Below are 22,646 nucleotides of genomic sequence, written 5' to 3'. Positions count from 1 at the left end.
GCCCCTGCAGGCAGATTCCTCCTGGGGCACCCAGTGATGCCAGGTGAACGGGGATGGTTCTGGCAGGGCTGGCCCAGGGAGCCCAGAGGTTTCCAAGGAGCTGCAGGAAAACCAGCAAGGGTTGTGGAGGCTGGTGCAAGCCCACTCATCCCCACAGGCAGCAGAAGCACTGCAGCCATCAGGGGGTGTGGATCTTACCTGGTTAAATAGCACTGCCATAGACAACTCACTTGAATTTGGAGAGGTGTTCTGGATGTCCTGGCAAAGGCATGGGCTGCACCCTGGTCACCTGCCTGGACACTGAGCAGGGACAGAAGCCTTGCTGGCAGCAGCTGTGGCTGGGTGTGTGCTCGGTTCCTCAGGGAGCTCCTTGTGCCAGCTCCCTGTGCCTGTGCTGCCACAGCTGCAGCGGGGACTGGTGGCACCCCTGAGCTGTCAGCAGCTGAACTGAGCACATGGGAGCACGCTGGAACGGGAGGTCAGGCCATGCTGAGCAGCCCCCAGCAGCAGCTGCAGGGCGCTCCGCAGGCTGCAGCGCCCGCACTGAGCTGTGGGTGCTCCTGGAGGCAGCCGCGCACTCAGATCCCTTCGCAGACCCCTTGAGCATCAGACTGAGACTGAACGACTTTCCATTGTCTTTGCAATCGCTCATACAGGACCTTTATTGTTTGCCTCTTGCTGCTCAGCCTGGCTCCCGCAGCCCCGCGGGGGCAGCGCAGCGTGCGGGGTCACAGCCCGGGCGGTGCCGCGGCCGGCGGGGATCACCGGGCAGTGCCCGGGCAGGGCTGGGATCACCGGGCAGTGCCCGGGCAGGGTGCGGGATCACCGGGCAGTGCCCGGGCAGGGCTGGGATCACCGGGCACCGGCCGGGCAGGGTGCGGGATCACCGGGCAGTGCCCAGGCAGGGTGCGGGATCACCGGGCAGTGCCCAGGCAGGGCTGGGAGCTCACCGGGCACTGCCCAGGCAGGGTGCGGGATCACCGGCCGGGCCGTGCCCCGCGGTGCTGCCGGTGTGCCAGCGGGCTCCTGGAGGCTGGCAGCGGGCACGGCCCCGCTACACCCTGCCCAGCATCCGCGCGATCCACCAGTTGCAGGGCATGATGACGCGGCAGATGACCCTGCCGCCCTGGTAGCAGTACGGGTAGGGGTAGTAGCCCAGCAGCGGCTCGCACACCCGCCGGCAGTAGCGGTGGGCACGGCGGCACTGGGCACAGCAGTAGCCCCGCTCATCCCACAGAGGGTGGAACTCCAGCCCGTTCTCCGACTGCCGGCAAGAGGCGCAGTCAGAGGGGGCTGCGTGGCTGAGGCACCCGGGCAACCTTTCCAATCACCTGGGCACCCCAGGGCAGGAGCAGGGCTCCCCGGAGGCGTGGAGACACCCCCAGGGCATGCACAGGGCATCATCATCCCAAGGAGCACAGCTGGGGGGGCACTCCTGACCATGGCCAGGACGGTGGGCAGGGCAGCTCAGGGTGGGGGTCCCTCATTCAGGCAGGGCAGCCCAGGGTGGGGGTCCCTCACTCAGGCAGGGCAGCCCAGGGTGGGTTTCTCTCACTCAGGCAGGGCAGCCCAGGGTGGGGGTCCCTCACTCAGGCAGGGCAGCCCAGGGTGGGGGTCCCTCCCTCAGGCAGGCAGCCCAGGGTGGGTTTCTCTCACTCAGGCAGGGCAGCCCAGGGTGGGGGTCCCTCACTCAGGCAGGCAGCCCAGGGTGGGTTTCTCTCCCTCAGGCAGGGCACCCCAGGGTGGGTTTCTCTCCCTCAGGCAGGCAGCCCAGGGTGGGTTTCTCTCACTCACGTAGTCATTGACAGGCAGCTCCTCCTCGGTGAGCTGCCGTGCCCGACGCTTGGGCCCTGCCTGCGTGTCCTCCTCCAGCTCGTGTTCCTTCTCCCCGTCCAGCCAGCTCTGGCTGTCCATCTGCAGCTCAGGCTCTTCTTCTTCTGCCCCTTCAAGGTTGGCCAGCTCAGGAGCTACAGGGAGAGTCCAAATGTCACTGCCAATAACCACGGAACAGGGCACAAATGCAGCAGCAAGAATTAATGTCTCTACCAGAGTTTGGTGCCAGGGTACGTGTGCCAGGGTACACGAAAAGCCACTGCAAGCCAGTGCTCCACTGCCTCCTGCTCTCACCCAGCCTGGGGCAGGGCTGAGGGAGACAATGGCCCATTCCATCCCCATGCCCATGGGTGGGTGCTGTTGGCATCTCCTGCATGGGGCTGTGGGTGTGCAGAAGCACATCCTCCTGCTGGGCTCTGCTGCTGGGGGTGGATTTGTAGAGCCCCATCAGAGCAACATGATTTGGGGCACATTATGCTCAGTTTCAGCTCTCTTAGCTTAGGAAAGAACCACAGCAGCAATAATTTCCTTTGCTAGTGAAGGTGCCATACAAGCCTTGGGACACTGCTGTCCTGGCAAAGGCTTTGGATGCACCTTGGTGGCCCAGCTGGACCCACTGAGCCAGGACACTGCTGCAGGTGGTCCAAAAGCAGGGACAAGGAAGCAGAAAGGGGACAGCAGTCAGGGACACCAGCCTCCCTCTGCACCAGGGAGCTCTGGTGCCCACCTGCCCTCCGGAGCACAGGTGAGCTGGCCAGTACCTGTGAGCAATGCCATGTGCCTCTGTGGCTGCAGAGCAGAGGGAGTTTGCTCAGCAGGGATTTTTAAACTGCCTCATTCGGCTGGAAGTGGGTTAGAGAGAGCAGGTAATTACAGCAGCACATCTCAGAGGCCACAACCTCTGCGAGGGCTGTGCAGTGAGCAGCTGGAGGTGGCAACCCCGCCGTGTGATTTAGATGCAGATGTCTGCTCACACTCTGATGTTCATGTGGTGTCGAGGATTTAGGCGTCCCAGTTTCCAGCAGCGCTGCTTTCTTTGCAGGTACAAGGGATTATTTTTTTTTTTTTTTCTCCCTTGTTATGAGGAGGGTGGCCACTCTGCAAAGTGCAGGGCGGCGGGGAGCTGGCAGAAACAAGTGCTTTGTAGAGAGAATCCTCAGCCCCTGCTATTACATTGGCCAGGATCTCCTGTGGTCATGGGCAACACAGTGTTCATGCCTGAGATGTACACGAGGCTGTGAAAGTGGGCTCCCAGCATGGCACAGAGGGGACATGGCAGGGGCCACAGGCAGGGCTGTTCCCAGTGAGAGGAGGGCTCATGAGCCCCTTGGGGAGGAGATGGCTCCTTGTACCTGCTATTGGTGTGGGGTGGATCCAGAAGATGGTCACATTTTTGCAGATGTCAAAAATTTTGGAGCTCCTCAGGAATTCCTTGTTCTGAATGGGCTTTTCCCCAGGCACCCAGACCACAGACTGCTCAAAGTAGGTGGTGGTGATTTCTTGTCCCTGGAAGAAGAGCAAGACATTACCCTGGCGTGGTGAGACACCCTGCTCCCAGCACTGGCTGCTTCTCCTCCCCTTGGCTTAGAGGCACCTCTGCCCTTCCCAGAGAGCAGCTGGGCTCCACCTGCCTTGGCTCGTGGTGTTCATGGGATGCACACACAATACCCTGACAGCCCTTACCATCCTGCTCTCCTCTCTCTTAGTTCATCACCCAAGACCCTTTTCCTGCCCAGTCCCCACTATCTGGAAGAGCCTTCTGGAGCCCCCCAAGTAATTTAAAACCCAAGTTTAAACCACCTCTGCTCTACTTCGCTCCTAGGATTTAATTCCTCTCTCCTTCTGCTGCTGATTTTTTGATCGAACACTTTAATTTACTCCTCACAGAAATTCTTTGCACGGCTGTGTTCAGTAATTTATACCACATGTCTCTGCCGTTGCATTAGTCCGTGGTGTGTTTTGGCAGGCACTTAGGGAGGGAGATATATAAAGATTATGGGATGGGTCTGCGCTGAGCTCTCTGCCAAGGCAACATTGTCTGTGTTGGTGGTGGTAGCCCATAGAGCAAGCTGGCAAAAAGTGTTTTTCTCTCCAGAAGGCATCCAGAGCTGTATATCTCTTTTATAGAGTTTTTCCTTACGGCTTTGGGAAGTCACAGGATGGAGCCAACACAACCCGACCCAGACTGGGTCATTTTTGGAGTCTCTGGTGGAAGCTGCAGGGTCGGGGAGGTGCTGCCTGCAGGACCTGGCAGCGTGCAGGCTCCAAGAAGACATGACTGGAGCTTAAATCTACATTTATCTCACTGGCTTTTACATCTCAGCTCTCTACCCGGGGCAATGTTCTGCTGAAGCCTGGGAAGTTATATCCCTTTTACGACGGTAGCTGGAAAGATCTATTAGCTTCTTAGGGCATAATCAAAGAATCGGTGTCTGGGAATTTGGGTCATGATTCAGGGAAATGTTTCTGCCCACGCTTCATTTCAAACACGTGTCCTGCTGGCGTTTTATCTGCAGCAGCTTCCCTGGGGGGGATTCAATCTGCCAACACCCCTCCTCTTGCAAATGGGGAGGCAGGGAGGCTGTGCCCTGTGCCACCACCAGGACCTGGGGATGGGGACAGGGACAAAGGACCACTGCTGTCACTGCAGGTCACACTGTCAGGGACGGGGTCAGTCATGGAGGCCACGCTCTTTTCCATGCAGCATGCAAGGCTCCTTGCAGCAGGATGCAGGGCAGTTAAACGGGTGCAGGAAGCAATCAGGCACACCAGTGGGATGAAGGTCCATGTGGGACAAGGAAGTGGCCCCAGCCTGGTGTTTCCTATCTCTCAGGTCTGCATGCCAAGGGTGTTCTCAATTTGCATTTCTTAAACGTGGCTGCTCTTTTAAATCCCTTATTTCTGCCTCATTCTGTTTGAAAACACGAAGCTCAAATCTTGGAGAAAACAATTGATTGACTTTTTGGTGCCTGCTAATCCTGAGCTGCCTTACGACCTTTTGACTACAACAGGATTATTGTTCTTGATCTCTGGTATTGTGCTGAGAGGCTTTTGTGTGTTGCTTTCTAATCCCGTCTCTTTTCACTTGTTTTCATAAGCAATCCTCTGAAATAAGATCAGTTTATGAAGCGATCACAACTCATTATTTCTTTATTGCACATCTCTGGGAAGGCTGGAGCAGATGGGAAGGCGGCAGGAATGGCAGCCCCTATGCCAGGGAGAGCAGTGGGTTTCACAGGGCAGAGGGGGGCCCTGCTCTATTCACCTACCTCAAGCTCAGGGATCTTGGCCTCTGTCGTCTCAGGCAGGACTTTGGTCTGACTTTTGATGAAACATTTTTGAAGTCCCACAAAGAAGATGCCAGTTATTCCCTACAGGATCAAAGCAAACACCCAAAAAGCAGTCAGGGCAGAGAGTAGGATGAATAACCCATTGGAGGCAGGGTACAGCTGGACGAGGAAGGTTCAGTCATATTTTTCCTGCTGCTATTTTTGTGCCAGTTCCATTCAGCAGCGGTGCTAACACGTACTAACAGGTTCTCATAAGGGATATTGCATTTTATGGTTTGGGAGAACTGGGCTTTTTACAAATATTTTAAGGCAGGTAGTCATAAAATTTTACTCTGCTCCTCTTCTCCTGATAACTATCACGAGCTCTCATTATAATAAATAAAAATATGCAGAATAGCATCTGACCGTTATGGTTATATGAACATTCAGCCCCCAGTTCCTGCTAGGTTATTAGCTCAAACTTTTGCCATATGTCACTGCACAGGGTATTTCCCTACAAATTTTAATTAGGTTTCATAGAGAGCCTTCTTCAGTGTCATGAGGTTTTAATGCTCTCCAGACAGACAAATGCACTGGGCTCAGATAGACTGATGATCATTGCCTTCCTTTGCAAGGGTAAATCCAATAGCTAGCTCTGGCTTCCAAGATGTATTTCATTGGAACTCAACCACGCCACTATTAATACAGGTGGAAGCTCATGTAGATAGCACATCTCCTTTCCTTTGAGAGCATCCCCAGCGTGTCTGGGTCTTGCTCTCCCTGATGCAGGAATAAATAGTCCTGGGACTTGCTCCAGGGGCTTCACAGTGTCCTGCAGGACCCATCAGTCCTTCTGCAGGACACATCAGTCCTTCTGCAGGACTGCAGGGTCTCAGGGACAAGCTGCCACACTCACGTTTTTGAAGTCATGGATCTCCAGGATCTCCTCACTGCCATTCCCGCTGCTGAAGGTCTCTGTCCTGGCCAGGGGGTCAATCTCCATCACAATCTTCTTCTTCTCACCATTGCTGAAGAACGTGTGCTCCATGTCATAAACCTGGGAGGCCACAGTCACACAGGAGTCAGCTCACACCCTCTGGTTTCAGAGGCTGTCCAGTGGGTGGACAGGCTGTGCTGGGTGTGTGACCAGCACTGCTGGGGACCTTGCCATGGCTCTGGCTGCTCCCTCAAGCCCAGCTGTGAGCCAGAGCAATCACCAGGACGGCCCGAGGGGAGGCAGGAGCCTGGGCTGGGTGAAAGGGCAGCTGCAGCCGGGGTGAGGGGTAATGTTTGTCAAGCCTGGGACGTGTGTCAAACCTGGGAGAAGATGCTCCTCACACACCTGCAGCTGGAGCTTTGCCCCAGCTCAGCCTTTGCTGGTGCTTTCTGTGGCCTGAGCCTGGTTACAGCCCAGGACTGGACTGAATTCCTGAATCCACAGGTACTTTACTCTCCTTCTGCCTCATCTGCTTGTTGCCCACTGCATCCCTGGCTGCTCTGCTCCACCACGGTGTCCCCGGCTCACCTGCTGCACCGTGTCCTCCCCAGCTTACTCACTCCATCTCTGCGCCCTCTGTTTCTCCCGAAAGGCAGAGGGAAGAGCCTCTCTCTGCCTGGAGGAGATCAAGGATTGCCTGCGGATCAAAGACCTCCTGGAGGGCTGCTGCAGAGCTCCGGGGCATTAGCAGCCACTTCCCGGCGGGCCCATCCCCGGGCGCGGCGCCGGCAGCGGCAGCAGCAGCATCAGTGCTCTCCCTCTCCCGCTCGCACTCGGCAGCCCTCGGTCCCTGCGGATGCCTGACCCTTCCTGGGTGAGTAGTGGCAGATGCTCTTTGAAGCACAAAAACGATCCTGCTGGCCCTGGGGAGCCTCCTTTCCCAGATCGAACGGGGCCGCGTGGAAGTAAAAGGGATTCTGCAAATCCCCTCAAGCCAGTGGGGCAGGGAGCAGAGATGGAGGCACAGCGATGGGAGAGCCCTGCTCATCCCACAGCATGGCCATGAACCAGGGCAGGAGATGGAGCAGAGATGGAGACACAGAGATGGGAGAGCCCTGTTCAGCCCACGGCATGGCCATGGAGCAGAGATGGAGCAGAGATGGAGACATAGCGATGGGAGAGCCCTGTTCAGCCCATGGCATGGCCATGGAGCAGATATGGAGGCACAGCGATGGGAGAGCCCTGTTTATCCCATGGCATGGCCATGAGCCAGGGCAGGAGATGGAGCAGAGATGGAGACACAGCGATGGGAGAGCCCTGTTTATCCCACGGCATGGCCATGAACCAGGGCAGGAGATGGAGCAGAGATGGAGATGACACAGAGATGGGAGAGCCCTGTTCATCCCATGGCATGGCCATGGAGCAGAGATGGAGGCACAGCGATGGGAGAGCCCTGTTCAGCCCATGGCATGGCCACAAGCCAGGGCAGGAGCATGTTGGCCCCACTGGTGAAGGGCAGGAGCTCTGCCCTTAGTGCCAGCCCAAACCCCCATTCACAGTCCCCTGGTTGCTGCACATCCCTCCCCTCAGGGGTTCAGAGCCTCTCAGCAGTGCTCCCAGCATTGGTATCCCCTGCTTGGCACCCAACTGGGTGCAGAACTGCCTGTGCAGATGGGAACTGATAGGAACATTCACCCCTGCTCAAAGGTTAGAGGAGTGATGTGTGCCTTGGCAGCCATGGACATCTCCTGATGGTCTGCAGGAAGACTTTGTAAAGATATACAGCTCTCCATGGATTTCATGATATGGTAAAACAGTCTGAAGCCTAAAATGGGTGGAAGGCCGCTGGTTTTGACTGACAAAATGCACACGGTGCCATAAATCATTTCAAGGAGGGCAGGATCCCAGGTGGCACCTTACCTTCAAGTGCCTCTCCATTTACAGAGAATGACTTTGGCCAGCACAGCAGCCAGCTAACCCACTTGGGCTTTGCCAGCTCTGTGCTGCTCAGAGAGCTATGAGATGTTTTATAGGGCTAAAAATGACACTTGCTGGGGAATGTTTGAAATATGTCCCTCTGCAAGGCTGTGATGAGCCCCTCGTTAGCTGAATCATCAGCTGTGCTGGCTGGTGAGGAGGCTGCTGTGCAGAGGGCAGAGCCGTGTCCAAGGCCACCCCTCAGAGGAACAACTCTTCTTTCAAGTTTTTTTTCCACTCTCCAGTTACACGAAGGAAGCTTGAAGGGTTTCATGTTCTTTAAAGAGTTTAATTCCCCTTGGCTGATATTTTTGAGCGTTACTAACTTCCAGCCCCCTCCAGCCTGTTTGTCCTGAGGATTCCTGGGCCAGCTGGAGAAGCCACAGGGATGGGGCAGTGCTGGGCTCTGGGAGTGTCTGGGTTCATCTCTGCTGCAGGAGCAGCTCTGCTTTCTCCTGGCCTCACACCCTGCTTGCCTGCCCATCAGGTGTTGGGGAGTGCTGCATGGACTCCATCCTCCACCAGTGAGGACACCAAGGGCTCTGGTTGTCCCTCCTGAAGCTGTGCATTGTCTCTGCACTGTCTTCTTGGAGAAAACTGCCCCTCCAGGGGTTAACAGCCTCTTCCTCTCATGGCTGGCATGACCCCTGTTTTTCTAGGAACAGTAGAGACTTTATAATCGTCTTGGCAGGATTCTGGAGGAACATATGGCTTTTATTGTTTTTCCTTTTATTTCAGGGGGTATTTATTTCTATTTGCTGATAAGAAGATAAAGTTTCCAGTGAGCAGGGTGCTTCCTCTGCCCGGCAGGAGGGCGGCCTGGCCGGCTGGAGCGGCTCCAGGACAGTGCAGGGAGCAGACTGGAGATGCCAGCGTGGGAAAGAGGCTGCCTTGGCTGTGCACAGGAATTTGGAGATGCTCTTGAGAGCCAGCAAACCCCACTGGTGATGGGGTGCAAAGTGGGGCCTCCTGGATGAGCATGGAAATTCGAAGGAAGGGAGGACGAGGGGCAGCAGGCAGGCTGTGGGTTTCAAGGTTAAACGATGCCCTGGGGGTGTGAGATAAAAGGGTTTTGGCAGCAGTGTCAGGATGCTGGGCAGCAGCGGGCAGAGACGGCTGGGGAGGCACAGCCCCGCTGCCGCCCCGACACGGCACTCGCAGCAGTGCTGGGCTGCAGCTGGGAATAAAGGAGCCCAATCCTGTTAGCACAGGCTCCTGCAGAAGCTAATCCGTCTCACCGTCCCTCACATTGCAGACACATTAAAGTAAGAAATATAATCCATGACAATCAATCACCGCTGCGTCCTGGCTTTCTCTCCTCTTTATGCGGTGGCATAATGACTTTTCCACCGGTTTCTGGCAAGATAATTGAAATGAAATGGAAAATATTTTCTTACTTGTCATAAAATTTGCTGCTGGTGAAATAAGAGAAACTTTAACTCTTCATGGTGTAGCTCCCATCCCCTGTAATTGTCAACTGGGGAAAGAGTGCGGTGATGGGGGAGAAAACCAGCCTGCATAAAGCAAAAGCTAGTTATGAATAATACAAAGATTTTTAAAAGTCCCAGGAGTACCGGTGGTCTGAGAAAATGCATCTTGTGAAGTTGCCTGGGTTTTGGGGAGTTGTTAAAAGTTTCAGCGAGTCAAGGGGAGAGGGACAGCTCTGTCTGGGGAAGCAGCGCTCTGAAATGCCGGATCAAAGAGTTTTTACTTACTTTTCTGGGTGCCGGGTTCCAGAGGTATCTGACACCAAAAAATATCAGGATAAGGGAAAGGAGCAGCAGGCTGAAGAGCAGTCCGCAGAGCTGGTACCTGGGGCAGCCCTTCTCCCGCGGCTTGGCTGCTTCTGCCTGGTGAAGGAGAAAGCGGCGATGGCCGGGCTGTGCCGAGGGTCCCAGCAGGAGGGGACAGCACAGCTCGGACCCTGCTGGCCCCGCGGGGATCGGGGGGCAGGCCAGCCGTGAACTCACGTCCAGAAAGCGGCAGCGCTCCGGGCTGCGCCCCGCCGTCCCTCCCATGGTCTGTGCGCTCCGTGTGCGAGCAGCCAGCCCGCTCCGAGGTGGAGTCACCGAGCTCGGGCTGCACACGCGGGGGGAAGGCAGGGCCACGGCCACCCCCTCGCAGGGACAGCCGGCTGTCCCCAGCGCTGCTGGCCCCACGGTGTGATGGCTGTCACACGGCCAGGGCCACGCTTCTCTCTGATCGGTGCTTCTGCCCCAGCTCGGGCCCTTGTGCCAATGGCTGGACATGCCCACACTGCAGGTGCCCCATGAGCCTGGGGACAGGGACACTGCTGCACTGTCCTTGAGGGCGTGGGAACAGCCTGGGAGCTGCCAGTGGGGTCCCTGCATGGCAGGGGACACGGGCATGGCAGGGGACATGGGCATGGCAGGGCACATGGGATGGCAGGGTACATGGGATGGCAGGGGACACAGCATGGCAGGGGACATGGGCATGGCCGGGGGACATGGGGATGGCAGGGGGACACGGGCATGGCAGGGGACATGGGCATGGCAGGGGACATGGGTATGGCAGGGGACATGGGATGGCAGGGGACACGGGATGGCAGGGGACACAGCATGGCAGGGGACACAGCATGGCAGGGGACATGGGATGGCAGGGGGACATGGGTATGGCAGGGCACATGGGATGGCAGGGGGACACGGGCATGGCAGGGGACATGGGCATGGCAGGGGACACAGCATGGCAGGGGACACGGGCATGGCAGGGGACATGGCATGGCAGGGACATAGCATGGCAGGGGGACATGGGTATGGCAGGGGACATGGGATGGCAGGGGACATGGGTATGGCAGGGGGACATGGGCATGGCAGGGGGACATGGGATGGCAGGGGACATGGGTATGGCAGGGGACATGGGATGGCAGGGGACATGGGTATGGCAGGGGACATGGGATGGCAGGGGACATGGGATGGCAGGGGATATGGGATGGCAGGGGACATGGGCATGGCAGGGGGACGTGGGTATGGCAGGGGACACAGACATGGCAGGGGACATGGGTATGGCAGGGGACACGGGATGGCAGGGGGACATGGGATAGCAGGGGGACATGGGATAGCAGGGGACATGGGCATGGCAGGGGGACATGGGATGGCAGGGGACACAGACATGGCAGGGGACACAGGGGACACAGAAATAGCAGGGGACACAGACATGGCAGGGGGACATGGGTATGGCAGGGGACACAGACATGGCAGGGGACAGTGTGTGCACACAGCTGTGTGTGTGTAATACGTGCTGCCAGGTGAGCAGGCTGTGCCTGGCCATGCAGTGTGCCCATGTCTGCCATGTGTGCAGCTGTGTGTGGGGTGAGGCCTCAGCTCCCTCTCGTGCACAGCCCTACCCCAATGTTGGCCTAGCCAGGAATTTCCTGACTAATTTTTTTTTTTCTTTTTTCTACGTTCAAAAATTTCCATTTGTTGAAATCGTAGCGTTCCTTCATGGAAATGAACCCATCTTAAGAAAGGCTTTCAGAAATCCAGCGTGAGGTTTCTGGTCTGAACAGGATGAGGCTCCCTGGTGTAGAAGAGCTGGCATGGACTTTTTTTCCAAGCTGTTTACTCTAATAAAAACCCAAAGTGCATCATGCACTAATTAAAATTGCACTGAAAAAAGAAAATCCACATCGAATTTTGCTCAGGATGAGAAATGGAGAAAGAAATTGCTTTTAGCAGGTCTGGCACTGGCTTTGTGAGCATTGGGATGTTGCTGCCTGCAACCAGGGTAAATCCTGGAGGGACAGGAGCGGAGATTCTGAATAGCCTGGGGAGAGCACTGTGCACATGTGTGTGCTGGGGGTGTGCCCTGGTGTGTATCTGCTCCCTGCAAAGGGGTTTGGGCTCCCTGGCCCCAGAGCAGCAGGAGCTCCTCACCCCACAGCCCCTCAGCAGTGCAGGGGTGTAAAACACACATGGGGGGGTTAATAATTGAGATGGCTGTAAGAGAAGGGAATTGTACTGACAAGGTTATTTGGAGGAGAAAAAAAAACCCCTTTTTAATGGAAAGCAATCACAGGCAGCCTTTGAAAACATCTGAGGGGTTCTGGAAATCTAAATGCAGCAAATCTGTGCAGACACCAGGCTTGTCTGTCTCCACTTCCCACCAGAAAGTTCCATCTCGGAAGCTTTTGTTATTCACTGGAAACTCAAGTATTTGAAAACATTTTCTTTTCTTGTCAAAATTAGAGTTTCAGAGGAAAACTTTGGAGCAGCTCTACTGAAAGATGGTTCTGATTACAGGAAAGAATTACAGCAGTGCTGCTTAGCAGACATAATTGATCAGCAGATCTTCACCATATCCCCCACTCAAGGCACAGGAAACACTGCAAATACCACTCATAAACCAAATTAGGCATTATTATTTTATTACTGTTGTAAGGTAAATGTCAAGCCTTTTAATGGCAATCACTGTAACTCCATCAGGAGTCGGGTGTCTGAATTAGCTGCAAGAGGTGAGGAGCCCCCAGGGCTGGGAGTTAATAAAACTCAATAAATATCACAGGCCCCTTGCAGCATTGGCAGTGCTGGGGATGGCTGGCCCCAGGAGGGCAGGGAGCAGGATCAGAGCCCTCCACACTGCTGCTCTGCACACAGAGTGTTCTGAATATCCAGCCTTGCTCTGGGGCTTTGAGAGCAGCAAACCCCTGTGCAAGCCCTGGTGTCCCCCCATCTGCACCTGTGGCTGTGCTCCAGCCACTGGATCCTGACAAGGAGACACATGGCTGGGATGCAGAGAGGGGCAGAAACTGCAGGATGACACTCGTGAAATGTTGGGTTTTTTTCCCATTCCCTAATGCTCTGGCTCAGGCTTCAGAGTTTCAGAGAGGGGAAAAAAAAAAAAAAAAAAAAAAAAAAAAAAAAAAAGTATTTTTTATGAAAAGACAATAATTTTGGGGAAAAACCTCTTAGTGTCCTTAGGATGACAAGCAGGTCCTCTGTATAAAAAGCAGTTCTGATGAAAATCTCCCATCAATGCCAATGGAGAGGGAACAATTACTAATTTTCCATGAAGCTAATGAGAGCGAGTGTATATGACAGGGGAGAATTTAATCTGATGTGAACTGAGGAAGAGAAGCAATACTGATATTAATGTGTGACTAATTGATACCCAGAAGAACATTTGAAATGATTAAAAGGCATTTGATTTTTATTCAGGACAATAAGAGGCTCATTGGCTATGACTGGTGCATCCTTTCAGTTTTCTACTCCGTGTTCCAATTTGCCCAGAAAAATCTATCATATCTGCAGTGTAGCTTGACTGCCGCATAAAATCTCTGTGCCTGGAAATGTTACACCAAGAAATTCCTCCTGGACAGCACAAAGGATTGTACACGCTGTGAGCAGGGGTGAGCAGCCTGGCAGAAATAAAACAGGTCCCCAAACCACTAAAAAGCAGCTCCTCAAAGCAGTGGGGCTTGGGCAGCAGCCTCCAGCTGAAAGCCCCTCGTGATTAATATCGTGCTCTTTGTTATAATGAAAAACCCATTAAGGTCAGTGGCAGCATCTCTGAGCAGCACTAAATTGGAACGATGGAGACAGTAAAGTTAAAAATGAGCCATAATATTAATGTGGATAGTGAATTAATTGGGCAATTCCATAGGTAGTAAGTAAATCATATCATTTGCTGTGGCACGTGGTGCCGGGCAGCTCTCAGTGCTGGCAGTGGTGACACCTGCTCCTGGATGGGGCCAGAGGGGCAGCACAGCACCCCAGGGACCCTCTGTGCCCCCCTCCACGGCAGCCCTTGGCCTTGTCTGCCACTGGCAGATCTCTCAGTAGGGAAAATGCTCTTGCTTTGCTCTTTTTGGTGCTTCAGCCCCAAAATGATGAATGCTGGCTGGCTGCATGGCTGAAGAGCTGCAGCCCTGCTCCAAGGTGCTTTTCCCTCCATCCTCAGCTGTGCTCTCTGTATCCCTTTGCTTTGGGAATGGCTGCTCCTCTCTTTGGGTGGGTCTCTCAGGAAAGGCTTCCTTAGCCCAGAGGAGGTGCAGGACCACCAGACAGCCCTCGACAGTCTGCTGCTGCTTTTGTGCCTTGTGCTGGGATGCATGTGGGGCCGAGGGCAGGGATTTGTACCAAGGTGCAGCATTGGCAGCACGTGGCTCAGGCTGAGGGCTCCCTCTCCACTTCCAGCATTATGGGCAGCAAACAGAGAAAGGGAAGAATCACATATAAAAGAAAGGTGCTCATTAGCCAGCCCCTGATTACCCAGGACTGTCTTCGCTTCAAACTGTCCAATTTTCGGTAACATTTGCCAGATGAGAGGACGTGTGCCTCCTCTTATCAGCCAGCCTCAGCCGAGGGTTTCAGTGAGGGAGGCTTCAGTAATTGGCCTATTCATCATTCATTGTTTATCTTAAGTTCACATTGTCGTAGGGAACTCCAGAGACATCCTTGATTCAAGTTAAGAAACTTAATCATGATGATAAAACTGCTCAGGGAGCTGGAGTTCATGTCAGAGGCGCACGTGCCTCCATGTGGCACTCCAGCAGCTGCTACTCACAGCAAATTACTCAAAACTGACAAAGCTTTGGGAGAGAGCAGAAAAAGATGAATTCGTGGTGGCCGTTGTGACGGAGGCGCCCAGAAAGTTATTACAGCAGGCACACGCTTGCCTTGCTCACAGCCCATGAAAAATCTCACTCCTGTGAGCTCTGGGGACAGCTGCCTCAGCGCTGCTCTCGCAGCTCCCTCGTCAACAGAAGTTATTAACAGCGCCGGAGAATTTTATCCAAATGCCAGTTTCATCTTGATAAATAACAATTTCATGTCTCTGTTCTACCAGATGACTGCACAGTTTTACTTCAAACACTTAACTTCTCCCGAAATGCTTCCCCATGCACGAGGCTTAGCTCAACTACGGAATGTGTGCTGAGCAGTTTTTATTTTCAGCGGGCTTTGAATACCTGTAATGCAAAGAGCAAACCCATAATCCTGCACCAGCGTCAGTCACTTTTCCCAATAAAGAGCTGCTTCCTTCTGGGACAGCTAAAATGTAATTGAGAGCTCCATGTGTTTTGGTGCCACATCGAAAAGCCTTTTATTAAAAATAGTTTGAGGGTTGTTGAGGAAGAGTCTGCAGCTCCTCTGGGATGTGCAGGAAAGGAGAGCAAGAAGAGGATGCCCTGGGGGTGATGGGTTGGTGTGTCCCCCTGCCCTGCAGGGATCTGCCCCTCAGAACCACCAGGGCTGTCACTGGTTCCCTGCTCACGGATGCTCGGAGTGATGCCAGCGATGCCAGCGCTCTGCTGGCTGCAGTTAATTGCCAGCCTGCTTCATTAGCAGCAGGCAGCTTGGGGATGGCTGTGTCTGAGGGGCGGGAGCTGGGTGAGGCCAGCCTGGTCACCTGCAGAGGGGCAGGTGTGGGGTGCAGGTATGGGGTGCAGGTGTGGGGATGCAGGTGTGGAGTGCAGGTTTGGGGCTGCAGATGTGGGGTGCAGGTGTGGGGTGCAGGTGTGGGGCTGCAGATGTGGGGTGCAGGTGTGGGTTGCAGGTGTAGGGTGCAGGTGTGGGGTGCAGGTGTGGGATGCAGGTGTGGGGTGCAGGTGTGGGGCTGCAGATATGGGCTGCAGATGTGGGTTGCAGGTGTAGGGTGCAGGTGTGGGGTGCAGGTGTGGGGTGCAGGTGTGGGATGCCGTGCAGGATGCAGGGATGCTCTGGGTACCAGCAATGAACTCATCAGCACGTGGAGAGGCACCAGGTCCCTTCTGAGGAACTGCCAGGTCAGTCTCTTACCTCAACTGAGAACTTGGCAGGGGGAAACCCACAGGGAGAAGAAAAAATTTGGTGAAAGGGACTGCATTGCTCTGGGATTGTGTGAGGAGAATAACCAGCATTTTATCATTGCTTAGCAAACCTAAAGTGTTTAATGTTAACATATTGAACATTTCCTACTGAATCGTGAAGCACCACAATGTCTCCTGCCTTATTTTACTGTCACCTGATACATGCATTAATGTTGTTTACTCTAAAGCAAGTAAAGAAAGAGCTGAGATTACTCCCACATGCTACTAATCAAGAAAGGATCCATTAAACTGAAGAATTTCAACACAGTTAGTTTTTCTTTGAATGTCATTAACTCTCCCATTGACGGCTTTTGCCATTAATTGCCCAGTGATGATGCAAACACCATTTTCCCGGTCCTTTGAGAGTGCAGGCAGCTGCAGCCCAGTGCTGGGAGGGTGAATTCCCCAGCTCTCCTGGGTGCACCAAGGTTCCTGGTGAGATTCTGAGGCTCAGGAGATGGGCTTTGCCTGGTTCTTCTCCGTGGAGTCTCCATGCAGCCTCACCTGTTTCCCTGCACCTCCAGCTCTGCCTCTTTCCCTGCTCTCCCATGCACATCAAGCTGTTCACAGCCCCAGGGCGCTTTTGGAAAAAAACAGCTATTTTAAAAATCAATAAAATAAATGAAACGAAACAAAGTCAGCATGATTGCCCACGTCTGCCTCGAACAGAACAAAGTGCTGGAGGGCTCTGTATCCCCCTGGCTTTTGGGGTTCATCAGCTGATGCTGGCTCCCCTCTGGATGTTCGCTGGCAGCTGGGGGGCCCTGGGGGTGCCCAGATCCAGATGGGGGGCACTCTTGACAGCCCAGCTCCTTCCTGGGCCATCAGGTGCTCCTCATGAGCAGAGGTGGTTGGAGCCAACGCTGCTCAGCTGCCTGGGAGGGTATATAGGGGATGGGATGGCTCTGGGCTGTGCCCTTGGCTGCAGAGTGGGGCTGCAGGGTCCTCAGCAGCAGTGTGTGCTGAGCATCAGCTAGAGGAAACAGACCAAAAAGGTAGGAAAGGGTGATGGGAGGAGGCCCTGGGGCACACAGGGGAGGTGGGAGCCGTGGGGCAGTGAGGTGGGCACTGACTAGCCCTGCTGCTGTGGGGCACTGCACCAGGCTGGGCTGTGTGCCCACAGGGCAGTGATGGCAGGGGCTGGTCCCTTCCTCCTCCTCCTCCTGCTCTGCTTTCTGTCTGCCTTGGCCATGTGTGGTGGCAGAAGGGCTGCAGAGGGGGCAGGATGAACCAGCATCTCCATGGATAACCCATCCCCTGCAGGGCAAAACTGATTTTTGGGAATTAATCTATTTACAGAGCAGGAGTTGAGCTAGCTTTGGGTGCTGTTTAAGCTGCTTTCCCTGTGCCTCGTGTTCAGCATTTGTACGGTGTGTCAGCCCTCACCTTCCATTCCTGAGGATCTGTTCTGGGGGTCCAGCTCACTGTCCCAGCCTGTCTGTGGCCATGGCCCTGTTCTGGGGCCCAGCTCACTGTCCCAGCCTGGCTGTGGCCCTGTTCTGGGGCCCAGCTCACTGTCCCAGCCTGGCTGTGGCCCTGTTCTGGGGCCCAGCTCACTGTCCCAGCCTGGCTGTGGCTCTGGCTCTGTTCTGGGGCCCAGCTCACTGTCCCAGCCTGGCTCTGGCTCTGTTCTGGGGCCCCAGCTCACTGTCCCAGCCTGGCCCTGGGGGCCCAGCTCACTGTCCCAGCCTGGCCCTGGGGGCCCAGCTCACTGTCCCAGCCTGGCCCTGGGGGCCCAGCTCACTGTCCCAGCCTGGCCCTGGGGGCCCAGCTCACTGTCCCAGCCTGGCCCTGGGGGCCCAGCTCACTGTCCCAGCCTGGCCCTGGGGGCCCAGCTCACTGTCCCAGCCTGGCCCTGGGGGCCCAGCTCACTGTCCCAGCCTGGCCCTGGGGGCCCAGCTCACTGTCCCAGCCTGGCCCTGGGGGCCCAGCTCACTGTCCCAGCCTGGCCCTGGGGGCCCAGCTCACTGTCCCAGCCTGGCCCTGGGGGCCCAGCTCACTGTCCCAGCCTGGCCCTGGGGGCCCAGCTCACTGTCCCAGCCTGGCCCTGGGGGCCCAGCTCACTGTCCCAGCCTGGCTGTGGCTCTGTTCTGGGGCCCAGCTCACTGTCCCAGCCTGGCTGTGGCTCTGGGGCCCAGCTCACTGTCCCAGCCTGGCTGTGGCTCTGGGGCCCAGCTCACTGTCCCAGCCTGGCTGTGGCTCTGGGGCCCAGCTCACTGTCCCAGCCTGGCTGTGGCTCTGGGGCCCAGCTCACTGTCCCAGCCTGGCTGTGGCTCTGTTCTGGGGCCCAGCTCACTGTCCCAGCCTGGCTGTGGCTGTGGCTCTGTTCTGGGGCCCAGCTCACTGTCCCAGCCTGGCTGTGGCTGTGGCTCTGGGGCCCAGCTCACTGTCCCAGCCTGGCTGTGGCTTTGTTCTGGGGGCCCAGCTCACTGTCCCAGCCTGGCTGTGGCTCTGTTCTGGGGGCCCAGCTCACTGTCCCAGCCTGGCTCTGGCTCTGTTCTTGGGCCCAGCTCACTGTCCCATCCTGGCTGTGGCTCTGTTCTGGGGTTCAGCTCACTGTCCCAGCCTGGCTGTGGCCCTGCTCTGGGGTTCAGCTCGCTTTTTCAGCCTGGCTGTGCCTCAGAAAGCCCACAGAGGCAGCCCCTGTGCCTTTGGAGCAGGCTGGCAATGCAGAGAGCATCTGCAGTGCCCTCTCTCAGATAACACCTCCCTCTCTCATTTTTTCCTTGACATTAAGGCTTGAAGCTCCATCTCACGCTCTTTCTCTTCTACTGCTCTGCTCTCCCCTTGCTATACCTGGCAGGTTCTTTTTTATTTTTTTTCCCTCCCTCCCTGCCAAGGTTCTTCCCTTCTGTTGGATTTCTCTCTCTGCTGTTGCTTTGTTCCCACTCTCCCTCCTGGTTCCTGCTGCTTCCCCCTTGCTCTGTCCCTCTCTGTGCCGCCTGCTGTGATCTTCTCTTCCCATTGCACCTCCAGCATCTCCCCTGCTCCCTGGTTCTGCAGCCCTTGGGAAGGGACCCTGCCTCTGTCCCTGCTGATGGCTTGGCTGGGATGTGGAAATTCCCAGGAGAATCTGCTTTACTTTGCTGTCACCTACAGTGATTGGTTCCTACCTTTCTACAATTTTTTTCATCCTGTGAGAAACTGCTCGCTAAAGAAAGCACATTTTTCTTGCTTACTGGGAGTTCCTGTTTGTCATTTTTATAAATCAGTGTTTATTGGCCTAATTATTGTAAATGCAGAGCCCAATAAAGGTGACTGTGATTGCAATATCTGATAATGAATTTTATAACAAACCTGCTGAGCCTGAAAGCTGCCAGCAGGAAAGACATTATGTCAGGTTAATGACAGAGAGGAGAAATCCTCCTCGCTAAGCTTTTTTTCCAAAGCATGAAGGATCTCTGCTGGAGGGTGCTGGGGGTCCTGCTGGGCTGCAGCACCTCAGGCTGGTGGGGTCTGACCCTCCAATGCTACATCCTGAAGCTTTTGGGGCTCCTTTGCTGCTGCCCCATGGGGGATGCTTTAGGCATGCAGGATGGAGGCCTCTGAGGAGGTTCAGACCCTGCTCTGGGTGTGCAGATTGCAGGCACCCAGAGGTGCTTGTTACCTCTGCTCCTGCTCCCCCATCTCATTTAATCCCACCATGCAAATGCTGAACGTGAGGCACAGGGAAAGCTGCTTAAACAGCACCTAAAGCTAGTTCAACTCCAGCTCTGTAAATAAATTAATTCCAAAAAATCAGTTTTGCCCTGCAGGGGATGGGTTATCCATGGAGATGCTGGTGCCTGCTCCAGCCTCATGGGTGCCCTTAGGGGCCAGAGTCCCCTCCTGCCAAGCAGGGGGAGCAGCCCCCAGCCTTTACTGGGCTGTGGAGGGGCTGCCCTCTGTCCCCCAGCCCTTCCTGCCCGTGGTGGCTCTGGGGGGCCTGCAGGTGAAATTTCCTGCTGCTCCTGCAGGGCCCAGGGTGCTGGAGGGTGGGGGATTTGTGGGATGAGGGAGTTTTGCAGGCACCCCCAACATGGACGAGATGAGGATCTGACTCCATGTTTTGGAAGGCTTGATTTATTATTTTATGATATATCTTATATTAAAACTATACTAAAAGAATAGAAGAAAGGATTTCATCAGAAGGCTGGCTAAGAATAGAGAAAGAATGATAACAAAGGCTTGTGACTGACTGAGACAGTCTGAACAGCTGGACTGGGATTGGCCATGGAATTAAATCAAGAGTTCCAAGCCCAGGTGTGCTCAGCTCCAGGTGTGGCTGATCCCAGGGCTGGCTCTGTCCTGCTGCAGGAACAGGGATGCCTTTCTAGCCCTACACTACACCCAGAGTGTGATCAGAGAGTCTTCATGAAACCTGGGCTTGGAGCGCTTGATTTAATTCACTCCCCCACAGCGGGGATTGAGTGCAAAAGAGAAAGAATAAAGACTAGAAGAGAACATGTTTTCTCTTCAATAATGCAGGGAAACACGGTGGAGGAGGCTGTACAAATGTGATTTGGTCCTTTGCCCCCGTGGTACTCGCTGCTGGTCACTGGTGCACCCCAGCTGTGTCTCAGGGCCAAGAGAGATGTTTGCCTTCTCCATGGGCGATGCCCACACGGAGCCTCCTCTCCCAAACCATGAGCAAGGGCCTGGAGCTGCTTTTTTGAATATTTCTTTGGCAGCCACTGTGTTTGATGTGACTCAATGCAAGAGCAAATTGGATTAACTGAAACATATTTACTGGGATAAGCAGGGGGAAAAAACCTGCACAGGGGTGGTTTGCAGAAACTGGTGTCTGCAGATGTGGCTGAACCCTCCAGGGACTCCCAGCACACAACAAAGCAAGACCCTGGTGTGTGGAAAAGGACAATGGGGGTTGAGAGGGCCACAAACGAGGTGGCCCATCAGGGTCTCCCTGGCAGCAGTGGGACCCAGTGATTTATTGGTGTCACCTGCCACACTCACAAAAATGCTTGTCTTTAGCGGGTGATCCTTCCAAAAGAGCAGGGCAGGGACACCTTAGGGGGTGTGCACTTGGGTAGATAAAAACCAGGCACTGGGCTGGTCACACTGAACAAATCAGGCAGGGTTCAGTGCTCCTGATCAGAGTAACTTGTCTCTGCACCTGGGAATGACCCTCCCTTGCACAGGAGGGGACAAGGCAGAGGAAAGGTGCCGACAGAAGAAGTTTTTGCTGCTAGGGGAAGAAGGTTTGTGCCTGTAGCTGCCCTGCCTTGCTCAGCTTGCTGCCAGGAGCATTGCCAGGGCAATATCCTGCCCTGCTCCCTGCTCAGCCCACAGAGCACGATTATTTCATTCATCTCGTGTCATCTCCTCCTTGGTTGATCCAGCTGCAATATTGCAGAAATAACTTCCCACTGCTCCCTGAGGAGCAGCAGACTTCAGAGGCCAGGAGAGCTCTTCCCTCTCCCCCCTGCTTGCAGTGGGCCCCAGAGCTGACAGAAGGTTTGAAAGTCTTTGAATCCTTCTAACTCCTACAGTCAGGGATGCATAAAAAGCAGCTGATGCAAAAAAAAAAGAAACCAAAAAAACCCCAATCAGTTATTATAATCATCAGACCCTTCAAAATCCCTGGGAATTTAGCAAGGTCTGGATGAAGTCAGGTCCCTTTCCCAGGCACCAAAACGTCACCTGGCACTGGCTGCTGCCAGCACAGGCTGTCAGGCTGTGGTGCTGTGGGTCATTCCCCATTCTCTTTGTGTGCCTTCTCCCCTGGCTTCATGCTGCTCCTCTGCCTGTGCCACGCTCTGGCCTGAGCACTCCAGGGCTGCTGCTTGGTGGAGATTCATTAGCTGCAGATAAATGAGGAGCCAGGTGAATCCTTACTCCAACTCTTAAAATACTGTTTTAATTCAAAATATATGTCCTGGAGTAAATCCCTGTTTCCATTTAAATGTGGGGAAGAGTGCAGTGCTGAATTTTAAGCACGTTGTCACAGGGAACAATGGCAGTGCTGAGTGAGTGACACATCTAATGAGCACAGCAAGGGGAGTGGGGCTGGCACTGCCACCCCCTTGTGCCAGGGCAGCCTCTGTCCCCTGCAGGGGGAATGCTTTCCCCAAGCACAGGAATGACAAATTATGGGATCAATACCCAGGCTAATTGTGGTCTAATCTTGCTTAGCCCCACTAAGGCTGGGATTGATCCAGATCTAATCTTGCTTATCCTGGACAAGCCCAGGAGCAGATCCAGATCCCAGGGTAATGCATCCCATGCAAATCCAGAGTGGCTCTATTGAAGTGCTGGCTGTGGCCTCTGCAGAGGGGTTTATCAGCATTATCTGCCCCTTGATGTGTAATGCAATCAAAGCCGTGGATGAATCTTGATGAAGTGCTGGCAGAGAGTGCCAGCAGCCCTGGCTGCAGGGCTGTGGTGCCTGCTGCAGCTGTGTGAGCCCTCCCTCCACCTGTGCAGTGCCATAGAGGAGGAGGTCAGTGCTGGCTGGGAACCAGGGCTCCCCTGCTCCCTCTCACCCGAGCTGGGCAGGTTTCCTGTGCTCTGAGAGGTGACCGGGGGTGCCTGCAGAAGGTGCAGTCTGTGTCAGCGAGGCTCCTGCTCCCACTAGAGTGCTCTCTGGCCTCCTCCTTGGCCCTGCAGGTTTCCACCTCCAAATTTAGTTAATAGAAGGGTTGTGACACCTGACAGTCCTGTTACTTTGCTGCGCTGCCCTGCAAAGGCTGGAACCTGCAGCCCACGCAGAGAGCTCCACACACACTGGGCTGCTGCTCTTGTGATCCAAGGTGCTTCTGTTGCAAGGCCTTCCTGCACTCTAATAACTTCAGGAAGGAAAAAAAAAAGGCAAGTAATTACCTTCTGG

General features: G+C 54.9%; 1 protein-coding gene across 1 annotated transcript in view; it reads right to left on the bottom strand.

Moving 5' to 3' along the window:
* Window positions 1-1,054: 1,054 nt before the first annotated feature.
* Window positions 1,055-22,646, bottom strand: part of TNMD (tenomodulin) — a 32,923-nt gene continuing 11,331 nt past the window's right edge. The window contains 8 exon segments of the mRNA XM_077186165.1: window positions 1,055-1,264; window positions 1,795-1,967; window positions 3,186-3,339; window positions 5,103-5,204; window positions 6,019-6,159; window positions 9,732-9,866; window positions 9,987-10,090; window positions 10,093-10,185. Coding sequence (XP_077042280.1) covers window positions 1,055-1,264; window positions 1,795-1,967; window positions 3,186-3,339; window positions 5,103-5,204; window positions 6,019-6,159; window positions 9,732-9,866; window positions 9,987-10,090; window positions 10,093-10,185 — 1,112 coding nt within the window.

The sequence above is a fragment of the Agelaius phoeniceus genome, chromosome 14 (assembly GCF_051311805.1).
Source record: "Agelaius phoeniceus isolate bAgePho1 chromosome 14, bAgePho1.hap1, whole genome shotgun sequence".
Lineage (NCBI taxonomy): Eukaryota > Metazoa > Chordata > Aves > Passeriformes > Icteridae > Agelaius > Agelaius phoeniceus.
This window is presented reverse-complemented; position numbering and strand designations above follow the sequence as displayed.